The sequence below is a fragment of the Manacus candei genome, unplaced genomic scaffold (assembly GCF_025592945.1).
Source record: "Manacus candei isolate 608988 ecotype Guabito, Panama unplaced genomic scaffold, ASM2559294v1 h1tg000056l, whole genome shotgun sequence".
In the NCBI taxonomy this organism is placed as follows: Eukaryota; Metazoa; Chordata; class Aves; order Passeriformes; family Pipridae; genus Manacus; species Manacus candei.
Window position 1 is genome coordinate 1,984,555 of NW_026138104.1, and position 22,921 is coordinate 2,007,475.

General features: G+C 38.3%; 1 protein-coding gene across 3 annotated transcripts in view; it reads right to left on the minus strand.

Annotated features, from left to right (window-relative positions):
* The window catches only part of CDK14 (cyclin dependent kinase 14), a 313,070-nt gene that overhangs the window by 134,459 nt on the left and 155,690 nt on the right, over positions 1-22,921 (minus strand). For all 3 annotated transcript variants that reach the window (XM_051802182.1, XM_051802184.1, XM_051802183.1), the window contains one exon: positions 17,342-17,465. In XM_051802182.1, the coding sequence (XP_051658142.1) occupies positions 17,342-17,465 (124 nt within the window). The remainder of the gene's footprint in view (positions 1-17,341; positions 17,466-22,921) is intronic.

Genomic DNA, 22,921 nt, shown 5'->3' on the forward strand with positions numbered 1-22,921 from the left:
TACCAAGTGCAAGACAACATCATCTATCTGCACTGTAACACAAACCATAACTTTATTTTAACTCATTCATTAAGCAACAGCTCACGGTACCTTGTAAAGCCCTGTATTTAAAATACAGAGTGAACGATCTACGCCTATGTGTATATATGTCTTTAACACAAAAAATCCCCTGCTGCCTCTTACTCTGAACTTAAAAAAAAAAAAAGTAAGAATACATTTTCTTCCTTCGTAAACCCAATTGTCTCTGGTTCATCTGGCTTTATCTTAGGCTCAGAGGATGTATCTGATTTTTGTCTAGGATCAATTATTGACAAAACACACTGCACTGATTTATTATCACTGTAATTTTTAAATTGTATTTGGTTTTTATAAGAGGCTATAGCTATATCCAGACTCAAGATCTATCTAATACATGCACCTTTGACTACATGAGCACAAATATTAATATTTGATATCTCTCTAGCTGCAGAATAGCTTTCTAGTCAAGTTGATATGACAATCAGGAAGCCTTTGTTCACAGCAAATATGATTCTGCAAATGAGAAAACCAGTCACACCTGCAAAAAAAAGGGCTTACCAACCATGTGGATGGTTTCCCTTTCTATTCTACCTTAAATGTGTTGGGAAGTTTGTTATTTTGATTCAGATATATTTAAAATGGCTCTAGCAAGCATACTAAAAACTGCTGCTTTTCCTTGATTCAGATTCTTGTATTGCTTATTTAATAATTACCTAGAGTTTGAGACAAATGGCTTATCGAACCATAACTATGACTCAGTACCAATATTTAAATTTTGTTAATGTAGTCTATTGTAGATCATGAACTGTCCACTTAACCTATTTACTCAGCTACTCGTTTTCCAACAGAAGTACATTTATTCAGTGAATACCTGAATGACAACAAACTGAAGTAAAATGGGTGGAAACACTGATGCTGCTTCAAAGAAGCAGTCAGTGCTCTAACCCAGAAGCCAGTTCTTGGCAATCAAAAGTGTCCTGCAGCCTTTAGGTCCCTCTACAGTTTACCTGAATGCATGTCTCCAACATGCAGCTTTACTAGAGCACCTGAGTTAAATTCCTCTCAAATAAGATGAATTAACTACAATATCCTATGTCCTGGTCCTAATACAGCCATTAGCTTATGGTAGTGCTGTTCATTTATAAAAGTTACTCACTAACAGGGAGAGTCTAATGAGGATCCAAAATTAGAATTCCCAAAATGCACTAATGGCTAGTCTTCCACCCTGGAGTGCAGGAATCAGTTTCCAAGAGACAGAGAGCAGTAAGGCAAAAGGCATGCCTGCCTCTCAGCCTGTCTGGTTTTCCCAGCTGTTATCAGTTGCTCTAATAAAAGATTATTTTTTGGCACAAATCTTATCTCATGTATGACTGTAGACAATCACTTACAGTAACACAGGTAATAATTACTCTAGTCTGTGAATGGGACTCAATTGTCAATTCACAGACATAAGTTACAGAATGGGGAGATGTAGAAATTCTTTTCCTTCTACCAGAAAGAACAACTCTAGCACTCATGAAAAGTGTTTTTCTCTTTCCAACAAGTCCAGTGTAATATTTTTCATCATCATCTCTTTCCTCTGCCACCTGTGCCACCCAAAGGATCATAGGGAATAGAAAAGAGGGATACAAGAGCTCAGCTATTGGTGGTATATTATAAGATCACACTGGTTAATTTGACTGAAAGCCATCCTAGCCACAAAGCTGTCTATTTCCTTGCTTTAAAATCCTTATAAAGAATTTCTGATACATTTTTAAAAAAGCAAACCGATGTTAAACATGTACCACGACCCCCAATTTATTTCATTGTCTGTAAGCAGAAAGAAACACACTAAAAACTGGGAACTAAGCAAAAAGTTGTATGGAAATGTAAAAGAAATATACACTCCACTTTTGACATAAGGAAAATGTATCTATTCCCATGGCCTTCTGGGTCAGGACGAATAGGTTCAAATTGCTTCTACTAGACTGGAAGTAGAAAAATAACAGTGTGAGCAGGAAAATAAAAAGGAAAACAAACTGTATAACATTGTGAACATTCACACAGATGCAAAAGCTAACAGGACCTTCTTCACTACAGAAAAGACCTGGATTCATTATGGACATGGTATACATGCCCACAATAGCCTTAACAGCTGATTTATTTAAATCTGGATTTCAGATTCTGGATTTTTACTTAACAATCTGTTGTTTCACAAAAAAATCTGCAAGAAGGTGATGCCCTTGACTCCTAAAACCATCCCAGCAGGAACACACAACTTTGCTAATAAGGCTCCACACGAAAATGTCAGAATTACTCATTTCACAGTGAAGTTATTAGGCAAAGAGTTAACAATGACTGAGCAGATGGTTTTAAACTGGGAAGATCTGCAGAGTGCAGGGAAGAAATTCTAGAAAGGACAAACAGGCAGAAAATAATTTGTCACTGAAAATGAGAGCTAATGCATCTTAGGATATTTTAATATTCCTTGAGAAAAAAGAGAAAACTATGAAGCATCTATAAATGAATGAGCCCAATCAGTACTGGGCAATTACTTGAGTAATAATAATAATAATAATTTATATGTGGAATTTTAAGACATAAGCAATGAACTTGCTGAAGGTAAGAAAGGTAACAGAATGCTTTCAGACAGTATTGAGGTATAGATGTTTCACTGCCTTTACGATTTTCCCCTAAAAAGTCAAAGGGACCCAGAGAAGGAAAAAAAAGTGATGCAGGAGAAAAGTGTTGTATAGAGACAAAATGAGAGCTACGGATATCCAATTTGGTGAAGTATCATCAAGCACTGACCACAGAAGTTACCAGCTTACTGTAGGCTATTGCGTAAAAAGCTAAAAATTTATCACGATCCTTACCTGCACAACTAAAAGCAGGACTGCAAGAGTCATTTCTGGATGACTCCATCTGGGGTTCAAGTAAAAATGAACCAACCCTTATCAACTGGTACCTTGACAACTTATGATTTGATAAAAGTGCAGTAACTACTTGATTTATTGCATGAGACAGGTTGAATACAACACACCAATAAAGAAATAAATATGATTGCTCCGTGTTCTTCAAGACTTATCTTTCTTAGAAAATCATCATGTAGACAAATTGCCACCCAATCCATTTGGGTGTAAAGAGGACTGAACACAAATCAGATTCAAGTCAATAGCATACGGGGTAGCAGTACCATTTAAATCCTTCTGGTTTCATGATATAATAAATTTGACAGCTGAAGAACTATTTATTAAGCACAATTTGGTGCTACTGTAGTGATTCACAGTCATCCAAATAGAAACACAAAAGCTAAGTTTCACCAGTAGTTTTATATTCAAACATCTAATCCCTGTTGTTTACACTCAGGTGATTTTGTTTCTCAACTGATCACACAACACTGGCAGTGACAAGGTGATGCACATACTGTGCTCTCCACCTATTGAAGGATTCCACAGCTCTGTGCAGTAAATCCATGCAGTGCTGGAAGAAAGGCAACAATAGTAGCATGGCCACTGGGATGTTACTCTACTGAGTGATTTAGCCCAGGAGGACACTACAATTTTGCTGATCCATCATTTCCCATCTGGAGGTAAAATATTTGGAGAACTCCGATGAAGAGAATACCTCAAGTTATGGTCAGCTACTAAAAGTCTAATCAAGTAACTGCAAATTTATTTGAACTTGTCTAGGATAAGTAGTTTAACAAGAACAGGGCTACATGGAGTAACAAGTATTTGAATAACACTAACATTTACAGACAAATAGTACTTTTGAAAAGTAGATCTAACAACTATTTTATTTATAAGTCCAACAACACTGCCATTTGACATTACCTCCCAGGAGTGGAATTTGTGAATTTGAAAAACTGTCTCCACATGGGTACTGAAACCATCAATCCTTATAGTACAAGGCCTGACTTAGGTATAAATGGCACAACTCTATAGTTAGCAGTTCCTGTACTGCACAGCCAATGCAAGTGGGTTTGAGGTGCCTCCTTTTCCAGCTATGGTGTCACCTGAGCACACATACCTACACTGCAGAATGCAGCTGCATTTGTTCCACCATCCAGCCTTGCTCACAAACCATGGCTGCCCTGTCTGGCACAAAAAGTTCTCTTGTGATCACTGCTGCCAGTACCTGAGCCAGAGTATTTATAGATAAGACAAATATTCATCTGATTTTTCTCATGGCTACAATGTTATACTCCACATCTTAAGTACTTCCTTAGTGGGTAAAACACTCTTGGATTTCTACTGAAGAACTCCAGTATGTTTTGCATGTGCTATCACATTAGTACATACATTCACATACCAGGTAACGCCCACAGCATCTAAACCCACATTTGACTGCACTGGTTTAAGCCAGAGAAAAATTATCTGAAAACAGGCATTGGTGTAAAACTAACAAAACTAAAAAAAAAAAAAATCTCAGTTATATAAAAGTTTTTTGAAATACATTGGAGAACAAAATAACTACAGGAAACTTAAAGATTTCACTAATTTTTAAAATTGTTTTCACTTTGCTTTCAAGAGAGAAGCCATTAAGAAAACCTATATTAGTACTGTTGCTTCTGTAAAGCAATATTATAAAGCATCATTTAACGACAGAAATCTCTGGAGTATCAGATTCACCTGTTCAATTGAATTGCTCCTCAAAACTCATTTAATGTATATGTTATCTTAAATTAGCTGAATCACAAATCTTAGAAGAAAAGTTTGATGTGAGAGACATTCCAATATGCTTAGGTCTAAATGATTTGATTTGGCATCAGTAATCAGGCATCTATATTCCTGTAAAGCCACCTAATCAGTTCTTAATACAGTTTTGTCAAAGAAAAAGAAGAAACGAAAAAAGACAATTTCATTTTCAAAAAAGTTACATTAGAAGGACATTAAAGCTGTGCCTTAACAGTATGATTGTGGAAATATGTAGTTAAAAAGCACATGTTCCCAATGCAGCATCTTTCTCTAAAGTGATAATGAACACTAAAATACCACTGCCAGAATGGCAAAACCAGAGCTATACAACCAAATCTAGTCCATTACGTACAGATATAAGCCTACCAAGTCAGTAGAACAGCAGAACCCTATACTGTAACTACTAGAACAAGTGAAAATTCGTCAGTGTATTTGGTCTGGCTGAGATGGAGTTCATTTCCCCTTAGTGGCCCTCACAGTGCTGTGCTTTGTAGCTAGCAGGTTGTTGATAACACACGGGTGTTTCGGCTACTGCCGAGCACACCATCAGCACTGTAACATTCCTTCCTCAGTTGAGGGCAAGATCCTGGGAGGGGACACAAGTAGGCCAGCTGACCCAAACTGACCAAAGGGATATTCCAGACCACATGACATCAGCTCAGATATAAAAGCTAAGGTAAGGAGCAGGAAGGCAGGCATTCATTGTCTCCACTGCCTCCTGCTGAGGAACCATCACACGTGCTGGAGCCCTGCTTAGCCAAAGTGGCAGCCCATTGCTGCTGATGGGAAGTAGAGAATGAACCATCTTATCTTTTGCTTTGCTTTTGGGTGCACAAGCTTTCACCTGGCTTCTGCTTTAATAAACTGCCTTATCCATACCCACGAGTTCTTTTCCATCTTACTCTCACCTCTGTCTGTCTGGGAAGGGGAGTGATAGAGCAGTTGGATGGGCATCTGGCATCCAGCCAAGGTCAACCCACCAGTTAGTAATAAAACCACACCATTCTTTTCTCTATTTTTCATTTAATTTAAAGATGATGGATGTACTTCTGAATGCAATGCTCAATAAAAACTACTTGTAGATTGAAATCAAAGGATCCCTAATAGTATTTTGACCACCGACAAAATACTACTGTCATACTATTATTAAAACATTCCATTTTTTATTTAAATAATTTACTATTTCAAGTTTGTGTACACGAAAGCATGTTTCATTTAGTATCACATTCTGCAACCTGTGTAGCAAAGATGGTGATCATCCTGAGCACTGTAAGACAGAATGGGCAAAGATTTGTCAAAATTTCAAGAAGTTAACATTAGGCATTTGTGTTTATGAAGTACATTTCAGTGATCTGTTGCCTTTTTTCTTATTCCTCTCCCTCCTCCACCTACGATTTTTTTTTAGTTAGTTATTTTTTTCCAAGGTCTACAGACAGTTCTGTGTGGAACCAAATTTCCAGTGGCTCAGAGTACAGAACTAACTTAAAACTATTGCAATGAAATTTCCTTAAAAGCAAATATAGTCACAGGATCAAATAAATTTGATGTCTGAGACTTAAAATTTGCTGCAATAAGAAGGATATGAATATGTTCATGGCTGTGGGCGGGAATGAAAGAGATTACATCTGAAAATCTTCTTTTACCTTTTTCCAATGACCACACAAAAAAAATTGCTGTATGATCTGAACTGTTTTAAGCCATAAAAACCAAAGGTGGTAAAAGCTGAACTGTCTTTGGAGAAGAGCTTGAGGATCTTCAACAAGGTGAAGATCTTCCCAGCCATTCTCCCTACTATGTAACTCAAGTCACTCAGCACCATTTTCTCCCCATGCAAAGTGGTTGTTAATGTTCCCACATCACCCAGACAAAAAGCTGCTGATTCCTGATCTCCCACTTATAACTTTGTTAATTTTGGGTCTTTCAAATTACAAGAATGAGAAGTCAAGCAAAGTTTAGTTATTTGTAATATACACACCTGGAGTTACCATTTACCTGTATAGTTTTTGGAAATGGAAATCACTGGAGAAGTATTGCTAAGACAAGCACTGTCTGACTTCTTCTGGCTATCATCAAGGCCAATTGATGCAGGGGCAACTTTTATCTTAATGCAGGTAGACCTGCAAGCATAATTTTCATTTACAGCAGGACAAATGGTGCATCTATGACAATATATTAATACAACCAGTACTGTATCTTTCAGAGGAATGAAAAAATTAATGCATAAATTATTAAAAATTACCTAGATAAAAAGTGACTGAGCTACAGAAAGGTAAGGTTTTAAACTGTCTGGGACAAAACAAATGATGTTATAAATTACAGAGCCATCACTTCTTTAAAATGCAATCTCAATTATGGTATTATTTCAGACGGTGTTAAATGGCACATTTCTCTTAATGAACTGTCAGTTCTGCTCACATTAATCTTTTTCTTTGCATATCAGTATTTTTGTTCTGACTGATGATAAATTCTTTCATCTTTAATCCACACCTTTTCCAGTTGACCTTTAATATCTACATAGCTGATTATTTCCTGTAAAATAAATATGCATAACCATTAACACACTAATGACATTCAAATTATTTTAAAATTTGGCATAATTTTCTCACTACATAATACAGTATGGAAATAATAAATAAGGAAACATTAAACCAAATCATCATCAGACCAAGAAAGCAAAGATGGAGAGTACTATGGGAGGTAACTGGATGCCTATATTCAAAAGCTTTACCATGCGTAGTACTTTTTCCTGTAGTACTTTTTTCCCTGCAACTGTTGTATCAGAAACAAGTAAAGAAGCTTCAGAACAATGAAGTTTTAAAGAAAGTTTGGTATTTTAAATACAGGGGTTTGTAGACACAGTAATCAAAAGGGTATGGACTAAGGCTATGACAGAAGCAAGATATGTGGGAAGAAAAATATTCTCATATAAAACAGACAGAACACCATCACATGACTGAACAAGGGTTTTTTTTTTCCAATTAAAACCATGTTTGTTTTAAATACATCTACAGATTCATTTGGATGGATGGATCTCTCCTGTACAGACAGCAGATCATAGTTCTTAATGTCCTTTGTGCAACTGTCACGTAAGAGCCTAGTTGACATTTAGGTAGGGAATACAAGAAAAAAAAATCATGATTCTGATAATAACACAGTCAGCACTAACTTAGATGCAGTACAGATGACATCTTAATCCCATGTTCTTCTTAAGTACAAAACACTGAAACAGATTTTTCATCACATTTGTTTTAATGGTGTCATAACCAACTTCTTTTATTGCCTTTAATGGATGATTAAGATACTTTCCTCCTATTTAAAAGCTCAATATAACTCTAACTTGTAACAGTGGAAAACTGGATGTAACCCTAAGTAATCTGAGATGCATTTAACAAGGGATACATTTAGTGAATCACACCAAACTCCAGCTCCTTCATGCTTTTTAAAAAAAAAAATATTCCTTTTCAGTCAATAATCCTACACAGTGTTTCTCAGTGTGAAGAACTTAAGTTACAGCATCTACTTTAGTAATAGCTGAAAATATTGGTATGATACACTTAAAGAATTTTAATTTCAATTATTAAAAAACAATCAGTGAAGACCAACATGAACAAAAATTCAGTATGTGGCTCTGCTTTGTATTTACTATTAGCAGAGAGTAGATGAAGTCTTAACTGAAAAGAGAACCTCACAGTTTTTGCAAATTGCTGTCTCCAGATAATAAACATGTCAAATTTACTCTCTCTCTATAGACTATGAAACCAAACTTCTGTCCATAAGATATTCTTCCTGCATTGACTCTCACAATGGTAATGTTTTTTATTTAGATTTAACTCATACCTCAATAAAACCATCAGATCTATGAAGCAATTTAGATGGAGATCCATGACTGGAATGGCAAATTGAATAGATATGAGCAGGCACAAGTATCTGAAGCAGCACTAGATTATACACTCTCTTGCATCTTCACTTCTAAAACAATTCTTTAGCCCAAATGCCAGAAATCAGATCTACCCCTTTGCACTGCTGTTGTTTGAAATTTTCTGCCACTTACACATCTCCTCTCTTTACCACAGATCTGAGCATGATAAGAGAAGGTCACAAGCACAGCACATGAAGTCCTTGTTCCTGGGAGGGAAGGAGAAGGAGGCAGCTTTAGCTACTCCCTGACAGCAGCTAGCTATACCATTAGAAACTGAGAAAGAAGGTCTGGGGATGGAGGAAAAGCCTGTCATCAGGGGAAAGCAAAATAAATAACAGAAGCCTGCTACAGGTCTGGGTGCACAGTACCCACAGCTTTTGCAGCCTATAACTTTAATCTGCCCTCCAAGAGAAAAGATTTGAAAGTCCTACCTTCAAACAGGTAGCTGATAGCTACCTATCAACTCTGCTCCTAAGTTCTGGCCTCACTATCCCTGGATCTAGAGACCAACATGGATAGCAAGGGCTTTTTTCACTGACTGAGTAACAAGCATTCAAAGCTACACCAGGACAAATACAGAGTCTGTTCTGCTGCTTCAGGCCCTCAGCCCAACTGCCACCATGAACAGCATTATAAGCTCTTACTTTAATTACAGAAATAACTGTGTTTTATAAAGACCTCCAAGCTGACTCAAGTTTGCCAGTTTGGGTTTCACTTTCCAGCTTCCCATTTCCTGTTTTTTCAACTTACAACATTGTCACTGAAATCATCTTTATTTCTTGATATTTAATACAAATAGAGCCTGCAAAGAAGCCCATCACTGTCCTTCCTGGGGGTACGAGAACCAATTCTTCAGATTTTAAAGACTGTTATCAGAGGGGAACAGCTGCACCTGGGGTAACAGCAGTCTTTATTTTTATCCTGTTCAATTCAGGTAGGGTGTTAGAGGGGCCTGTTGACCTATGTTTGGGGTAAACTGGTTCTTTTTACCAGCACCGGCCTCTGATAACAAATACAAAGACAGCTACCACCATTCCCCTGGTCCCTGCAGAAGGGCTGCTGTGGAGGGCAGGAGCTGCTGTGGGCCAGGTGCCTCAGAGGTCACCCAGGCTGCTCCTACAGCTCTCTGAATGCCAGGTGGCTGCAGCCTCACAGCCTGCTTTTTCTCAGGCTCACTTGAAGCCAGGCGACCAGAGGGAGCCAGCCTACATAACTAGAGATGCTCTCAGAGGAGTTTTGCAAACAATTTCATCAAGCTTTCCTGACAATATATAATACCAGCTCTTCAGGCACTGTGGCAACTCCTTATATCAGCATCTTCAAGAACGGATACTCTGTGGAGCATTTACACAGGAAACACATAGCAGTTATCCACGCAAGCAATCTTTTATGCTATCCAACCTTTCATATGAATTTTATACAGTACATTATAAAGAAACTCCTTACGGGATTCTTACTGCGAAAAAAAAGAACTAATTTTTTTCAAGTTGTCAACATAGCTTTAATAATTTTAACAGTAAACTATACAGCAATAACCTTCTCCCTCATGACATGCCCCTGACATGCTCCCCACAGAAAAATCTATATGGAAATACATGGAAACATCCTCTCTGATACTCAGCTGCAGTTTTAAACTGCAACTCCATTGAGTATAATTCCCTTTATTATTATCCTCAAGTCTCCTTGCTTCTGCTATCTATTATTAATCATGTTATGTATCTAGAAGGATGCATGGTTGAATCACACTTACTTCATTCTTTCTTTTACTACATCACAGGGCTTTATATTAACAAAACTCCAAAACCTTAAGGCAGGGCTTCCACCATAATGCAGACTGCCTGCAGCTTCTTACTCATCCAAAGGGATTCCCAAAGACAACCAAAAGCTGCCAGGAAAACCTTGAGGGTCAGTGTTATTTGAAAGAGTAAATGAAAGACATTTTCATGAAAATTGTCATACTGGTTTTTTTCTCCAAAGCCCATTCCTACAGACGAGAAAGAGCAACTATCTTACTGCAGGAACAAGCAGTAAAGCATTAAAATACTAAGTTCCTGATGCTCTTTCTCATTCACCTTGCAACACTAGAATTTGTTGTAGCTTTACCACAGTTTGAAGATTATTTTCAAAAGGACTAAAACTAACAAAAATTGGGGCAGGGAGTGGATGGGAGGGGAGACACATATTCAAGTCTTAAAAAAATATTTAAAAATCATCAATCTTCAAGTTTTCCTATTCTTTCAAACTATTGCCAAGCTAGCAAACCTGCTGTTCCATACTTTGAAATCGTACTTTGCATTTCTGTCTCTCAGGTGCCTGCATAGTTTATACACCGCATCTTAGAGCCATGGCATAGAGAAAAAGTCAGTAAACATACTAAAAAGAATGGCACCCCAATTAAAATATATGATTACACAGAAGTTCCTTGCAATTACAATAACTGCACAATCCAAAACAGAGACCAAACAGGTCTTCAAACTTCTTATCCACCCACCTCACGAAGTTCACTTCTGCTGCAGGCTTAACATAAAAGATGAAAGTGAGAGGCAGTTGCAGAGAAGATTCACAAACAAGCAATCCTCTGAAAAACAAACCCCAGCAGCAGGTTGATCAGCTCACAGATGAAGCAGGACAAAGGCCCTACTAGCAACTTGGCCAGTTTCTCTCACAGCCTCAGAAGAGTTTTACTGCCTCATACACTAGTCAAGCCTAAGTGTTTTGTTCTTGACACACATGCCCTGATGACTTTCTCAGTGCATCAAAAGGTGAAAGCTACAAAAATTTTTTAACTGAAAATATCTAATAACAAGTATAACTAGGAAGGTTTCAACCCAGGAAGCAAAAAATTATTTTAACTAAAGAATATGTAAGAGTAATCAGATTAAAGGTCCACACTGTCCCTGGAAGAATCAGAATATTAGGTTGTTAGTGGCTGTTACAGAATAAAGAACAAGGCACAAAAAGAGTAAATCCATCCTGGAAAGTCCCACACAGACAGTGGGATGCACCTCCTACCTGATTATCATCAGCTGTTTAGGGACTTGGTGCTGAAGTTTATTAAGCATGCAAACATAACTGATTAGCCAATCTTGATTTATATCAGCATATACAGTAGCTAAATGACAATACCCAATCATTAAAAAAAAAAACAAAACAAAACAAGCATGGTATTTACTGAGCCACAGAACCACACAAGAGGGAAAATTTGCCTATTTCAATCTGCCTGATTGCTCAAAGCTTAGTCCAGTCAGTGAAGCAAACAGAGATTTCACCTCATCTCTGGGCTGAAGTGCTCTCATATTGAACATTTCCATCCTTATGCTCAGTTCTCATTCCACTTATTACCATTATCCCTCATTCTCCCACTGTGCACCTTGGTAAAGAGCACCTTCATGCTACACATCACCACCTTCTTGGTAACCAACTCTTTAGGTACTGGGAGACTGCAGAACTAGTCATTTCATTACAGAAGGCAATCCCATGGATCAAACATGATTTACCTTGACTAAAGCTGGCAAACACGTTCTTCACATGTACAGAAATTACTTTCAAGCAGCCTCACTCCATTATTTTCTCAGCGATAGCCGTTGACCAACCTGCAATACCCCAGACCTTCCTTCTTGCCCTTCTTGAAAATGGGTACATTAACTTTTCTTTAGTTATTGGAGACCTCCCTCAATCTACAGTCTTTCAAAGATGATGGAGAGAAGTCTGAAAATGACATCATTCTGCTTTCCCAGTACTCTCAGGCACATGGTGTGATTCCTGGGTTTGTCCTCTGCAGGGCCAGGAGTTGGACTCTGTGATACTTGTGGGTCCCCTCCAACTCAGGAGATTTTATAATTCAATGAACTCACACAGGTCAAGAGTTCTCAGAAATCCCCAATTCAGTTATTTTCCACTCTCCCTTTCCTCCCTGAATCACATCTCTGAGAACAAAGGCCCATGAGATCTTATTTGTGAAGACCAAGACAAGGAAGGGACAGAGCACTTCAGCCTTATCAGAGTCTCTCTTGCCAACTAAACCCCAGCACTAAATGCCACGTACAGTCATTTCTTGAACACTTCCAGGGATGGTGACTCCACCACTTCCCGTTCCAATGTTTAACTACCCTTTCAGTGAAGAAATTCTTCCTAATGTCCAACTTGAACTTTCCCTGGTGCAGACTGAGACCATTTCCTCTTGTCCTGTTGTTAGCTGCCTGGAAGAAGAGAATGACCTCTACCTGGTTACAACTTCCTTTCAGGTAGCTGTAGAGAGCAATAAGGTCCCCCTTCAGCCTCCAAGCGAAACAACCCCAGTCCCCTCAGCTGCTCCTCACATGACTTTCTAGACCCTTGACCAGGTTTGTCACCCTTCTCTGGATATATTCCAGTACCTCAATGTCTTTCTTGGAGTGAGGGGCCAAAAACTGGATACAGTTCTCAAGGCGCGGCCTCACCAGTGCTGAGTATGGAGGGACAATCATTGTCCTAGTCCTGCTGGCCAGGATAGTATTAGCCTTTTTGACCACCTGGGCACACTGCTGATTCATGTTTAGCTGGCTGTTGACCAGCACCCCCAAGGCCTTTTCCACTGAGCTGCATTCCAGCCACTCATTCCCAAGCCTGTAGCACTGCATGGGGTTGTTGTGACCCAAGTGCAGGACTGGGCACTTGGTCTTCTTGAACATCATAAAGTTGGCCTCAGCCCACCAATACAGCCTGTCCAGATCCCTCTGCAGAGCCTTCCCAGCTTCCACCAGATCAGGACTGGTCCCAATAATGAGCCTTGGGAAACCCCACCAGTGACTGAACACCAACTGGACATAACTCCATTCATCAGCATTCTCTCGGCGCAGACATCAAGACAGTTTATAACCTAGCAAAGAGTGCCCAAGCCATGGGCTGCCAGCTTCTCCAGGAAAATTCTGTGGGAAGCAGTATCAAAGGCTTTATTGAAGTCCAGGTACACACATCTACAGCCTTCCCTCATCCACCAGGTGGGTCACCTGGTCATAAAAGGACATCAGATTGGTCAAGCAGGACCTGCCTTTCCTAAACCCACGCCGGCTAGGCCTGATCCCCTGGTTTCCTGGACATGCCAGGTAATCACACTCAAGGTACTCTGTTCCATAACTTTCCCTGGAACCAAGGTCAGACTGACAGGCCGGTAGTTCCCTCGATCCTCCTTTCAACCCTTCTTGTAGATGGGTATCACACCATCCAACCTCCTGTCACCTAGGACCTTCCCAGTTAACCAGGACTGATGATAAATGATGGAGAGTGGCTTGATGGGCTCTTCTGCCAGCTCCCTCAGCACCCTTGTGTGAATATCATCTGGACCCACAGACTGTGAGTGTCTAAGCGGCACAGAAGGTCTCTAACTACTTCCTCCTGGACTGCAGGGGATCTATTCTGCCCCCTGTCCTTATCTACCAGCTCAGGGGGATGGTGGACCTGAGGATAACTGGTCTTCCTGTTGAAGACTGAGGCAAATTGCTTATGGCATTACTCATTAAAGGTTTAAAATACTTTATTTCTACTTAAGACAGACATATGTGTGGGGGAAAATAAACAAACCAGTAGACAGCTAAATTCACACCATAGGATCGAAAATAATTCTTACACTTCATTTCACAAGGAGAAATCCTCATATACTTTAATTTCCTCTGGAATTTTAACTAGATTGAAAAAAAGAATGCAGGTATGGCCTTCAAGGACTATTTTTCATAGTAACAATTATTCAAGATGTAGTCTCCCCTATTATATCTTCTCAAGAAAGTCATTTTTTATAGCTCATCCATTTTTAATTTGATAAAGCCTCTGTATTCTGTTCTCCCTTTTCATTTGACCGCTGAGACTTCTCATAAATGTTCATTTCCTAGCAGCTAGAGCACAATGGACAGAAAAGCAAACTGCTGTTCGTCTGAACAAAGGCACTCCCACACAGTGGAGTATCTGTGTCTGGGAGCCCTGCTATAGAAAAACACATGCCCACAGTTATTCAAAGATTCCACTTCAGCCACAGTGCAAGGCACTGGCAGACATGAATAGCCTTTCTTTTACCTTGTTTATTCAAGAACTATGATCCACCACAGCCTGCTTTTAAGTATTTGATATCCTACAGTGAAGAGATTAAATAAGCCTGACGCCAAATGAAAAACTTCAGACATGATGTTGATTTTTTTGTAAACTTATGAAACCAAAATCTGAAGGTCTTGTCCTTAGAGACTAAAAGGCCTTTGCTCTAGGATTTTATATTTATTGTGCTAACAAAGTCAATCCTATCTCTGTCAGAAACTGATTTCTTGATAGGTTTTCTCCTGCCTTGAGTGCATTTGAAAGAAAAGCAACCATCTTTCTAATTTCCATACTGCTCCTCATGTAATTAATCAAATACATAATATAAGCCGACTTCCTTTCCAAGCACATTATTGCAAATTAGTCATTTGTGGCAGAAAAACATAAAGAGAAACGGGACTGTATTTTACATCTTGTTTAAGAAAAGTCTCATAATGGGAACGTGGAAGATGAGCTATAATCATACAGTGTTTCAATAAGTAAATATGCACAGGGAGGCACATAGACAGCACACGGGTGTGCTCTCATTTCTCATGTTTCCAGTGAAAGAGGTCATGACCTTTCAGACTTTAACCTCATCACTTCTAATTTTTCATCTTGGTTCTCAGAAGAGAAGTCTAACCCATCTGGTTTTCAATTTTATGAGGTCATGAGCCATGAAAGAAAATCTAGCTTTAAAAAAAAAAACACGTGATATATAGTCTTCTCTCTGTGTATAAGAGTAGATTATGCAGATGTTTCTGTTAGGTCAAAACAAACTTACAAGAGAAAAAGTATCCTTTGCACAATATTACACATTCACATGTCTACAACTGTGTACTTCATTTTGGTTGTACTCACACATTTCTAGTCTATCAAAATAATTCATAACGGTAACCTTAAACTCTTACCAAGACGAAGCTGTGAAAAGCCTGCCTTTGATGTCCTTACTGGGATATTTAGCCTGGTGCCACAAAGAGGCAATAATTTCATCAGAACTGATAGTTACATTTCCTACTACAGCAGGGCACAAACAAGCATCCCATCCTTTCCTCTGCTCTATGGCAACATCAGGCAATACAAGAGGCAGGTCAACTCATGTCTGATTTGGACATTTCATTGATCAGTTCACACCTCCAGCAATGCATTTAATAGTGTTCGTGAAAGATGGGTTGTTTTCTTTTTAATTTAACAGCTGAAAAGTGCACAGCCTTCCTCTCTCCAGCCACACAAGCCAGAGCTTCAGCAACCCACCCCCACACTATAGGAAACATTTTACATACAAAAGGGTTTGTGAGATCTTTTACATGGTTTTCAGCATCCACAAAAGCCAGAGAACCATTATTACAATCTCCTGAAAGATTTATAATATGGGGATAGTTGTAATCACATTAGTTCAGAGTGTTTTATACATATAAATGAAATAATGAAACTGTCAAACAGCACAGCACCTTTAACAGAGGACTATCTCATATTTCACTACAGGAACACTTAATGATTCACCTGTTTCATGTACTTAAGAGATGAAAGCTCACAGTAAAATGCAACATGCAGGAATGGGGTTTTAAAGCATATATTTGAAAAAACAGCAAGTTTTGAAAAATAGCAACAGAAAACGGTGTGTAAAACCAGATAATAATTGCTTCTAATACTATTTCTCTAACTGCCTTGCAATCCAAAGGCCAATCGAGTTCTTGTGGACTGTGTCCACCTGAAGTCCTATTCCCTTCTTCAGCATCGCAAATAAACACTGAGCTGTTAATTGCAGTAATGCTAATTAAAAGACAAAAAACCATTACTACATTAACAGTGAAATTGGCAATTAGCACGTAAGGTTTCCTCATTACTGGTGCTGCATGAAATGTGAAGCGTGATGTGGATAGCAGTCATAAAAATAAAAGACATTTTAAAAAAGCCAACAGGTCACATTTTCATCTTACTTCAGAAGCTCTGCTGGAATCAGTAACTGAGAAGCTGACCTACAGGAAAGAAATTCCTACAATCTTTTGTAAAAACCACTAAAGAAAAATATTGCCATTTTCCACATCTGCATTCACAATGGTTTTCAGAGGAAAGAGTACTTGCCCTGGTGTAGCCACTAGAAAATGGCTTAAAAAATTAAAAATAGGCAAAAGGCTAACATTTCATCCTGACTTTAAACTCTGCGTAAGGCTTCCCCATGACAGACTAATGGATACTGAAAGCAGTCCAAGTGATCCTATGTACTTTATTCTTTAGAATGAACACTTACTGTTGTGTCCTTCAGTCACTTTCAACAACATTTAATGAAAGTTAATACAGACCCCCACAACCCTAGAGCTGCTTCCATAAAGTGATTGTGCCCTTCATATAGCCTGTATTTCCTCAGGTCTCTCTCTAATTTTTTTCTTTTCTTTTAAAGGTTTTCAAATCTAATTCAGAGGTCTCATGGTAAATAAAATGCAAATACTTTCAGCATTTTCTTCCTTGAGAGAACTGGAGTATGTATTTGTTTTTCACTTGCTTCCTTTTAATCAAGCATTTTGTTGACCATAATCAATTTCTTCACTCAGGAGAAAAATGTGCAATTATCTACAATGAAGAAGGTGTGTCTAAGGAATAGGGTGGGGGGAAGAGAAATCAATGGAACCATCTGTCTGACATTCCTACAACATTATAAGAGACTTGTAATTAACTGCTTGCCTACCAAAGTCTGCCAGCTTTAACTCCCCCGTGTCACTGATCAGAAGATTCTGTGGTTTCAGGTCCCTGTGCAAAATGTAACGCTGGTGGATGTAAGACAGTCCTCGCAGCAACTGAAATAAAAATAACTGAAAAAGAGGGGGACAAAAAATGACCTCTGTTAATATTTTGCATATAACCACAGGTGATTTCTTCACTATAGGCAGGGTGCTTGCATATTGCAGTAACATTTTGTCAGAATTCCTCCCAAACTGGCGTAATTCCCACCCAAATTTAACACAATGAAATTCTCATCTGAAAAATATTTATTTTGCAAGGACTAAATCCAGCCTCCAAGCCCTACTGTATCATAGATTCAATTTGCCTGCTTAAAAAGGAACAAGAGCAATACAACCATGCACAGAAGGCTCGGTGTCTACCAAATTATAATTATATTCCATTTACCCATATGGCCTTAGAGATTAGGTGGTAGCCTGAAGACAGATGTGTATCTTCACTAATTATAGGAAACAACAGTACAGGGTGGATAGGGATGGGGAAATTAGGCTGGGGGATGGGACACTGAAGCTAAAACAAAGAAGAAATTAATAGCATAACAATAATGCCTGTGTACCCAAGGAAATCTGCAAATATGATAGGTTTTTCCCTTCAAAGTTTATTTTAATGGGAGTTTCTTATGTGTTTTTCATTAGGAAATAATAACTCTCACTAAACCTAAAGATGACTTTTGAAACCTACTTGTAATAGTCTTTAAGGTAAATTTACATAAGAACTTAATTCACTCTTCATGTTTCTTTGCATCAGTCACTGAACTCTACAAATGCTTACCCCTAAAACTAAGCATTACTATTGAGTATTTTCTAATTTACAACTATGAACAAAGAGCTGGATGATGAAGATCTTTTGTCTTCCCCTTTTCACCTCCCGCATGCATCATAGTCCTGCATTCTTACTGGCACTTGCTGTGAAAGGCTGTGTTAACCATCATGGATTTTGTCAATACAAAGGGTGAATAAACTCCCAGAAGTTTTCTTTGCAGTTATGAAAAACCTATCCTAAGATACAGACCCTTCCTCTTGCCTGAAATATTTTAAGAAATACTTCAGTTTCCAAAAGGGAACACAAAATTCCCTTGCAAACCTATAAACATGGAGGATTCAAGTGTGGATATGGAGCTCGTGCCTCACAGCTCAGTGGAGAATGAAACATGCTGTCTCATAAGATGTGGAAACTACACCAAGGATTTGGGAAAAGTCAACCCAGGCACACAAAAATTTCTAATTAACTTGCAACACAAGCATCCTATTTAGTGATTACTGAAGTGAAGAGACATAATAAAAAGGGTTACGAAATCTGATTATAGAAAAGAATAAAGCCTGACATGAAAGAAACAGAAATGTCATGTTACTGAAGTTGAAATGAATTTAATTGCATTTCATTTTTTCCCTGAACGCAAGCACAATACACTCTATGTTTAGCTATTTAGCCAGGGCACAAAGAGCCATATCAATCACCTTCTTGCTAGGGTTGGGTCTAACAATGTGCTGAGGAAACCTAAGAGCAAAATATAGAAACAAAGAATAGCAGGAAAGTCATAAGTAACATGCACATTCCTTTTTGAATTGTGGTTAAAATGGAATGCATGGTACATAAAAACTATTTTAATAAGGGCGAGAAGTAGAAATGGCTTTCTTTACATCCTGAAAATATAAATTAAATTCTATTACATTAATTCAGTATAATATATTTTTTAAAATAAAAAGACAGAGAAAATAACCAGTTTGCTAGGCTAAATCAATGATATTTAACTTAAACATTATTTTTAAATGTGCAAAGAAATTTCAATTATCATAGTATCTTACAGCACTGTAACCTTTATAATAACTCAAAATATATTTATTAATGTGGTCTTTCATTTGGCTTTAGTGCAATGAGTCAAGTGATTTGACATCATGTGTTTAAAAAAAAAAAGCCCAACAACTTCACAGCTAAACAGAACCAACATCTACCCTTGAAGCCACCTTTGGAAAGAAGTTTTATTCCAAACTTGTAGACATGCTGTACTCATCAAGTAGTTCCACAAAAGTTAATTAATTCACTCACACCTCTTTGGAGGAAGATCATGAAAGAGAAAAAAATCTTCCTGAATTTGTTACAGGGTTAACTCAGATATTGTTTTGTTGCTTTCTCTTTTCATCTTCAACCTTGGTTATTTGGCAATATGAAATGTGAAGAGATTTAAGTGAAAACACAAGCCTAATGCCTGGCAGCAGACCATTCTGCAAACCAGAGGCCCTTTGGGATTGCTCAGAAAGAGGAAACACTAAGAGATACTCTTCGTTCTCAATGGTTCCTAGCTCCACAAAAACAGAAGTTGAATTGGAAAGAATTGTTTCTGATGCCTCACAAAACACTTCTGCCCTCTCACAGTCAAGTTCCCTCCCTTGATTCTGAGGAAAGCCTTCTCCAAGAAACCCATTCCCCTTCCAGACTATCTGCATTACTTTCATAAGTATCAAAATGAATGCTAGGTGAGGTACCATCAACTTTTACTCATGTACCCAATCTGAAATCAACATACCATCTTATCATGGTCATACTCTCAACTTACTCACTGTTTCTTCCACCTCACTCAATTCTGATCACTATGAAACCTCAGCCTTGGGCTTCTGCCACAGGTTTTGAACAAGCAACTGAACTGCCATCTCCCCAAGGCCATAGGATGGGACCCCTGCAGACCAGAGGACAACTCTAAAAGGAGTCAATGGCAAATTCAATATGTATTTTAATGGATTAGTTGTGAGAGTAGAATCAACATGGATTGGTAGCTCTTTAGCTTTTATTAATATTAATAATAATTTTATTAATATTAATAATTTTAATATTCACATGGTTATATAGAAGGCTGTATAAGTATCAAATAACCTGCAATAAACAAACTAGGACATCACTTTTGTCCAGTTTGTAGCTTATTAGTAAGAACAGAGGTTTTGATGATTAAATTAAACAAACAAAATGACAAAGGTCATTGTGGTTAGAGTTGAAAAAGGCAGAAATCAGGACAGAGATTTGTCTCTAGAATTCAGGTTTTCAGCAAGGCTTAACATTAGGAGGCTCAACACTTTATGTTCCGACAAAAAACCTCAATCTAACACTTGTGGCTTCAGGTCTTGCTTATTTATAATAGCCATTAAAAATACCTTTTTCCCCTGACTGTAATGCAGCTCTCATTTTAATGAGCAACATATTTTAATGAAGAATTTTCATTGTCAATGAGAAAAATGCCTGCACATCAAAGCCAATTTGGGGTTTATGAACTGTGATATTAAAAGAATAGTAGCAGCTCTTAAAACTTACAAGAGAAAGCCCTCACCTCCACAAAAAGGTTACAAAGCACCTATATAGCCTTTCAAGTGTAAGGGATGGATAGCCACTTGAGCTATATGCAATATTTGACCAAATGCCTATTGTAGTTCTAAACTACTACATTTTCTGAGAGATTTGCAGCTGTCTGGATGAGCAGTCCAGCTTTCCTGATGTTTTCATGCATAACCTAGAGCACTACATGCACGCATCTAACAGCTGCAAGGTGGCTCATGTGCTGCAGAATGCTTTGCTATCTGTTGGCCTCTGAATGAGTTTGTAAGGTAGACACCAACACAGGCTGTCCAAACCACATCTAAAGGGTGGGACTGATTGGAGCTAACACTTTCTGACTTAGGTTCAGAAAGCTCTTAAGAGTCTAATGATAAAGGGGGACATTCATGTACAGGTGATCCGTGTAAAGTGCTCAGATGACTCCATGTACTTGCTTTCCATTCCCAGAGATGGTAGAGAGTTTCTGGCAAAGGACACTGGGGTAAGTGAAAAGCAGAAATTCACAACATGCCTAGGGAGATTCTCCAGAAAATGTACCATTTCCACATAGTCTCTCCTGAGGCATCAAGAACCCCAATGACAGGAAGGATGCTGGCTAAGAGGACATAATAATGAGGCTTATGGAGGGCTTTTCTAAATCTTTCCCTGATGGCACAGAGGGATTTCTGACCTATTTCCTGCATTTGAGCTCCCTTAATACATGTTGTATTGTGGTAATAAAGGACCAGGTCCTAGATACAAATGTAGAAAGCAACATAGAACTTTTAAGTCTACAGAAAATACCTAAAAATCTTGGTTCTGCCCTCTGTGAAGCAAAAGACTGCAAGTTGGGCTGATCTAACCTAGACCAGGAGTTAACAGCATTTCAGGAGAAAGCTGAAAGCAAGATTGAATTAACGTGTCATTCCTTTAGCAAGCTCATACCAGTCCATTAGCATAGTTACTTTTGAAAAATAATGCACAATACCATAGAAGCTTTATTATCACTCACCACCGGGAACACAAATGCTCCTGCTTGCTCTAAGTACCAAACCCCACTGTCTGGGTATCATGTAATCATCTGAATTCCCAAATGTGTGTTCAGCATCAATCAAATCATATTCAGTCTTTATAGGCCATCAAATTCAAAAATGTCAGTAAAAGAAACCCAACTTGGGACATCCCTTCTCATGCTTGCAATCAGTGTACTCCCTATCATCCAGAGGATATTACAGGTTTCTGTGAATTGTTGGCTATTTACAAAGGCAAAAGGAGGTAATAAATCCCTCAAGTACCTCATAGCCTTGGAAATAAACACAACCAAACACAGTGCTCAGTTACGTTTGGGTTTACTAGATTGTCTGGGAGTTTTAGATTGACCTGTTTTAAACCACTAACAAAAGAAAAAACTACCTGGTAATACGTATTATCACAGAAGCAATGAAAAATGTCCCTCTGTGACTTCTGCTAGCATGTCAAAAGCTCATCAAGCACAATCTTTTTTATCACTCTTGGTTTGCTATTCTTTCCCCTTTTCCCAACCAGGATAATAACCACGAGATAAAATCCAACTTTTCCCTTCTAACAATGTCCTGGGGAAATACTGAACTTTTTAGGTCAAAGCTTTGTAGACTCTGTTGCTTAAATTGTCAGAAGAAGGAATTCCAGGAACAAAGTGGTGACCTGAGATGAATTTGCATCCCTAAGAATAAAGGATCCTATTTGAATAAAAAATTATTAGCTATTTGAATCAGCAGGATTACCATGATTTAGTGAGATAAGCTTTATCTCACTAAAAGGTTCTCCTATCTGACCTCCCTGGAATCAATTGAATTCCCTCCAAAAGAATTCTAAAATAATTCACTCCAAAATACATTTATAAAGGCTTCTAACTTGCTCCTGTATTCCTTACACAAGAGTCTTACCAAAGATGCAGAAATGCATAGGATACAGCCACTGGGAATGCACATCACATCGCATCACTACTTTAAGAAAATATATACAGGTTTTTCCACTTACTTGCAGCAGAATTGCAAAGGAAAGAGATGGAATGTGTTAATTTGCTAACTTCTATTCTCTTTGATGGTCTTTTAATCATTTTTTGTCCCCTCTGGATACTACTACAGTCATTTGAAATGAGGAAGGTGTGCTTAATTAACTGGGTATAAAGACACTCCCTTACGATCAGTTATAGTCATCTGCTAATGTTCAATAAGTGTAAGACTCA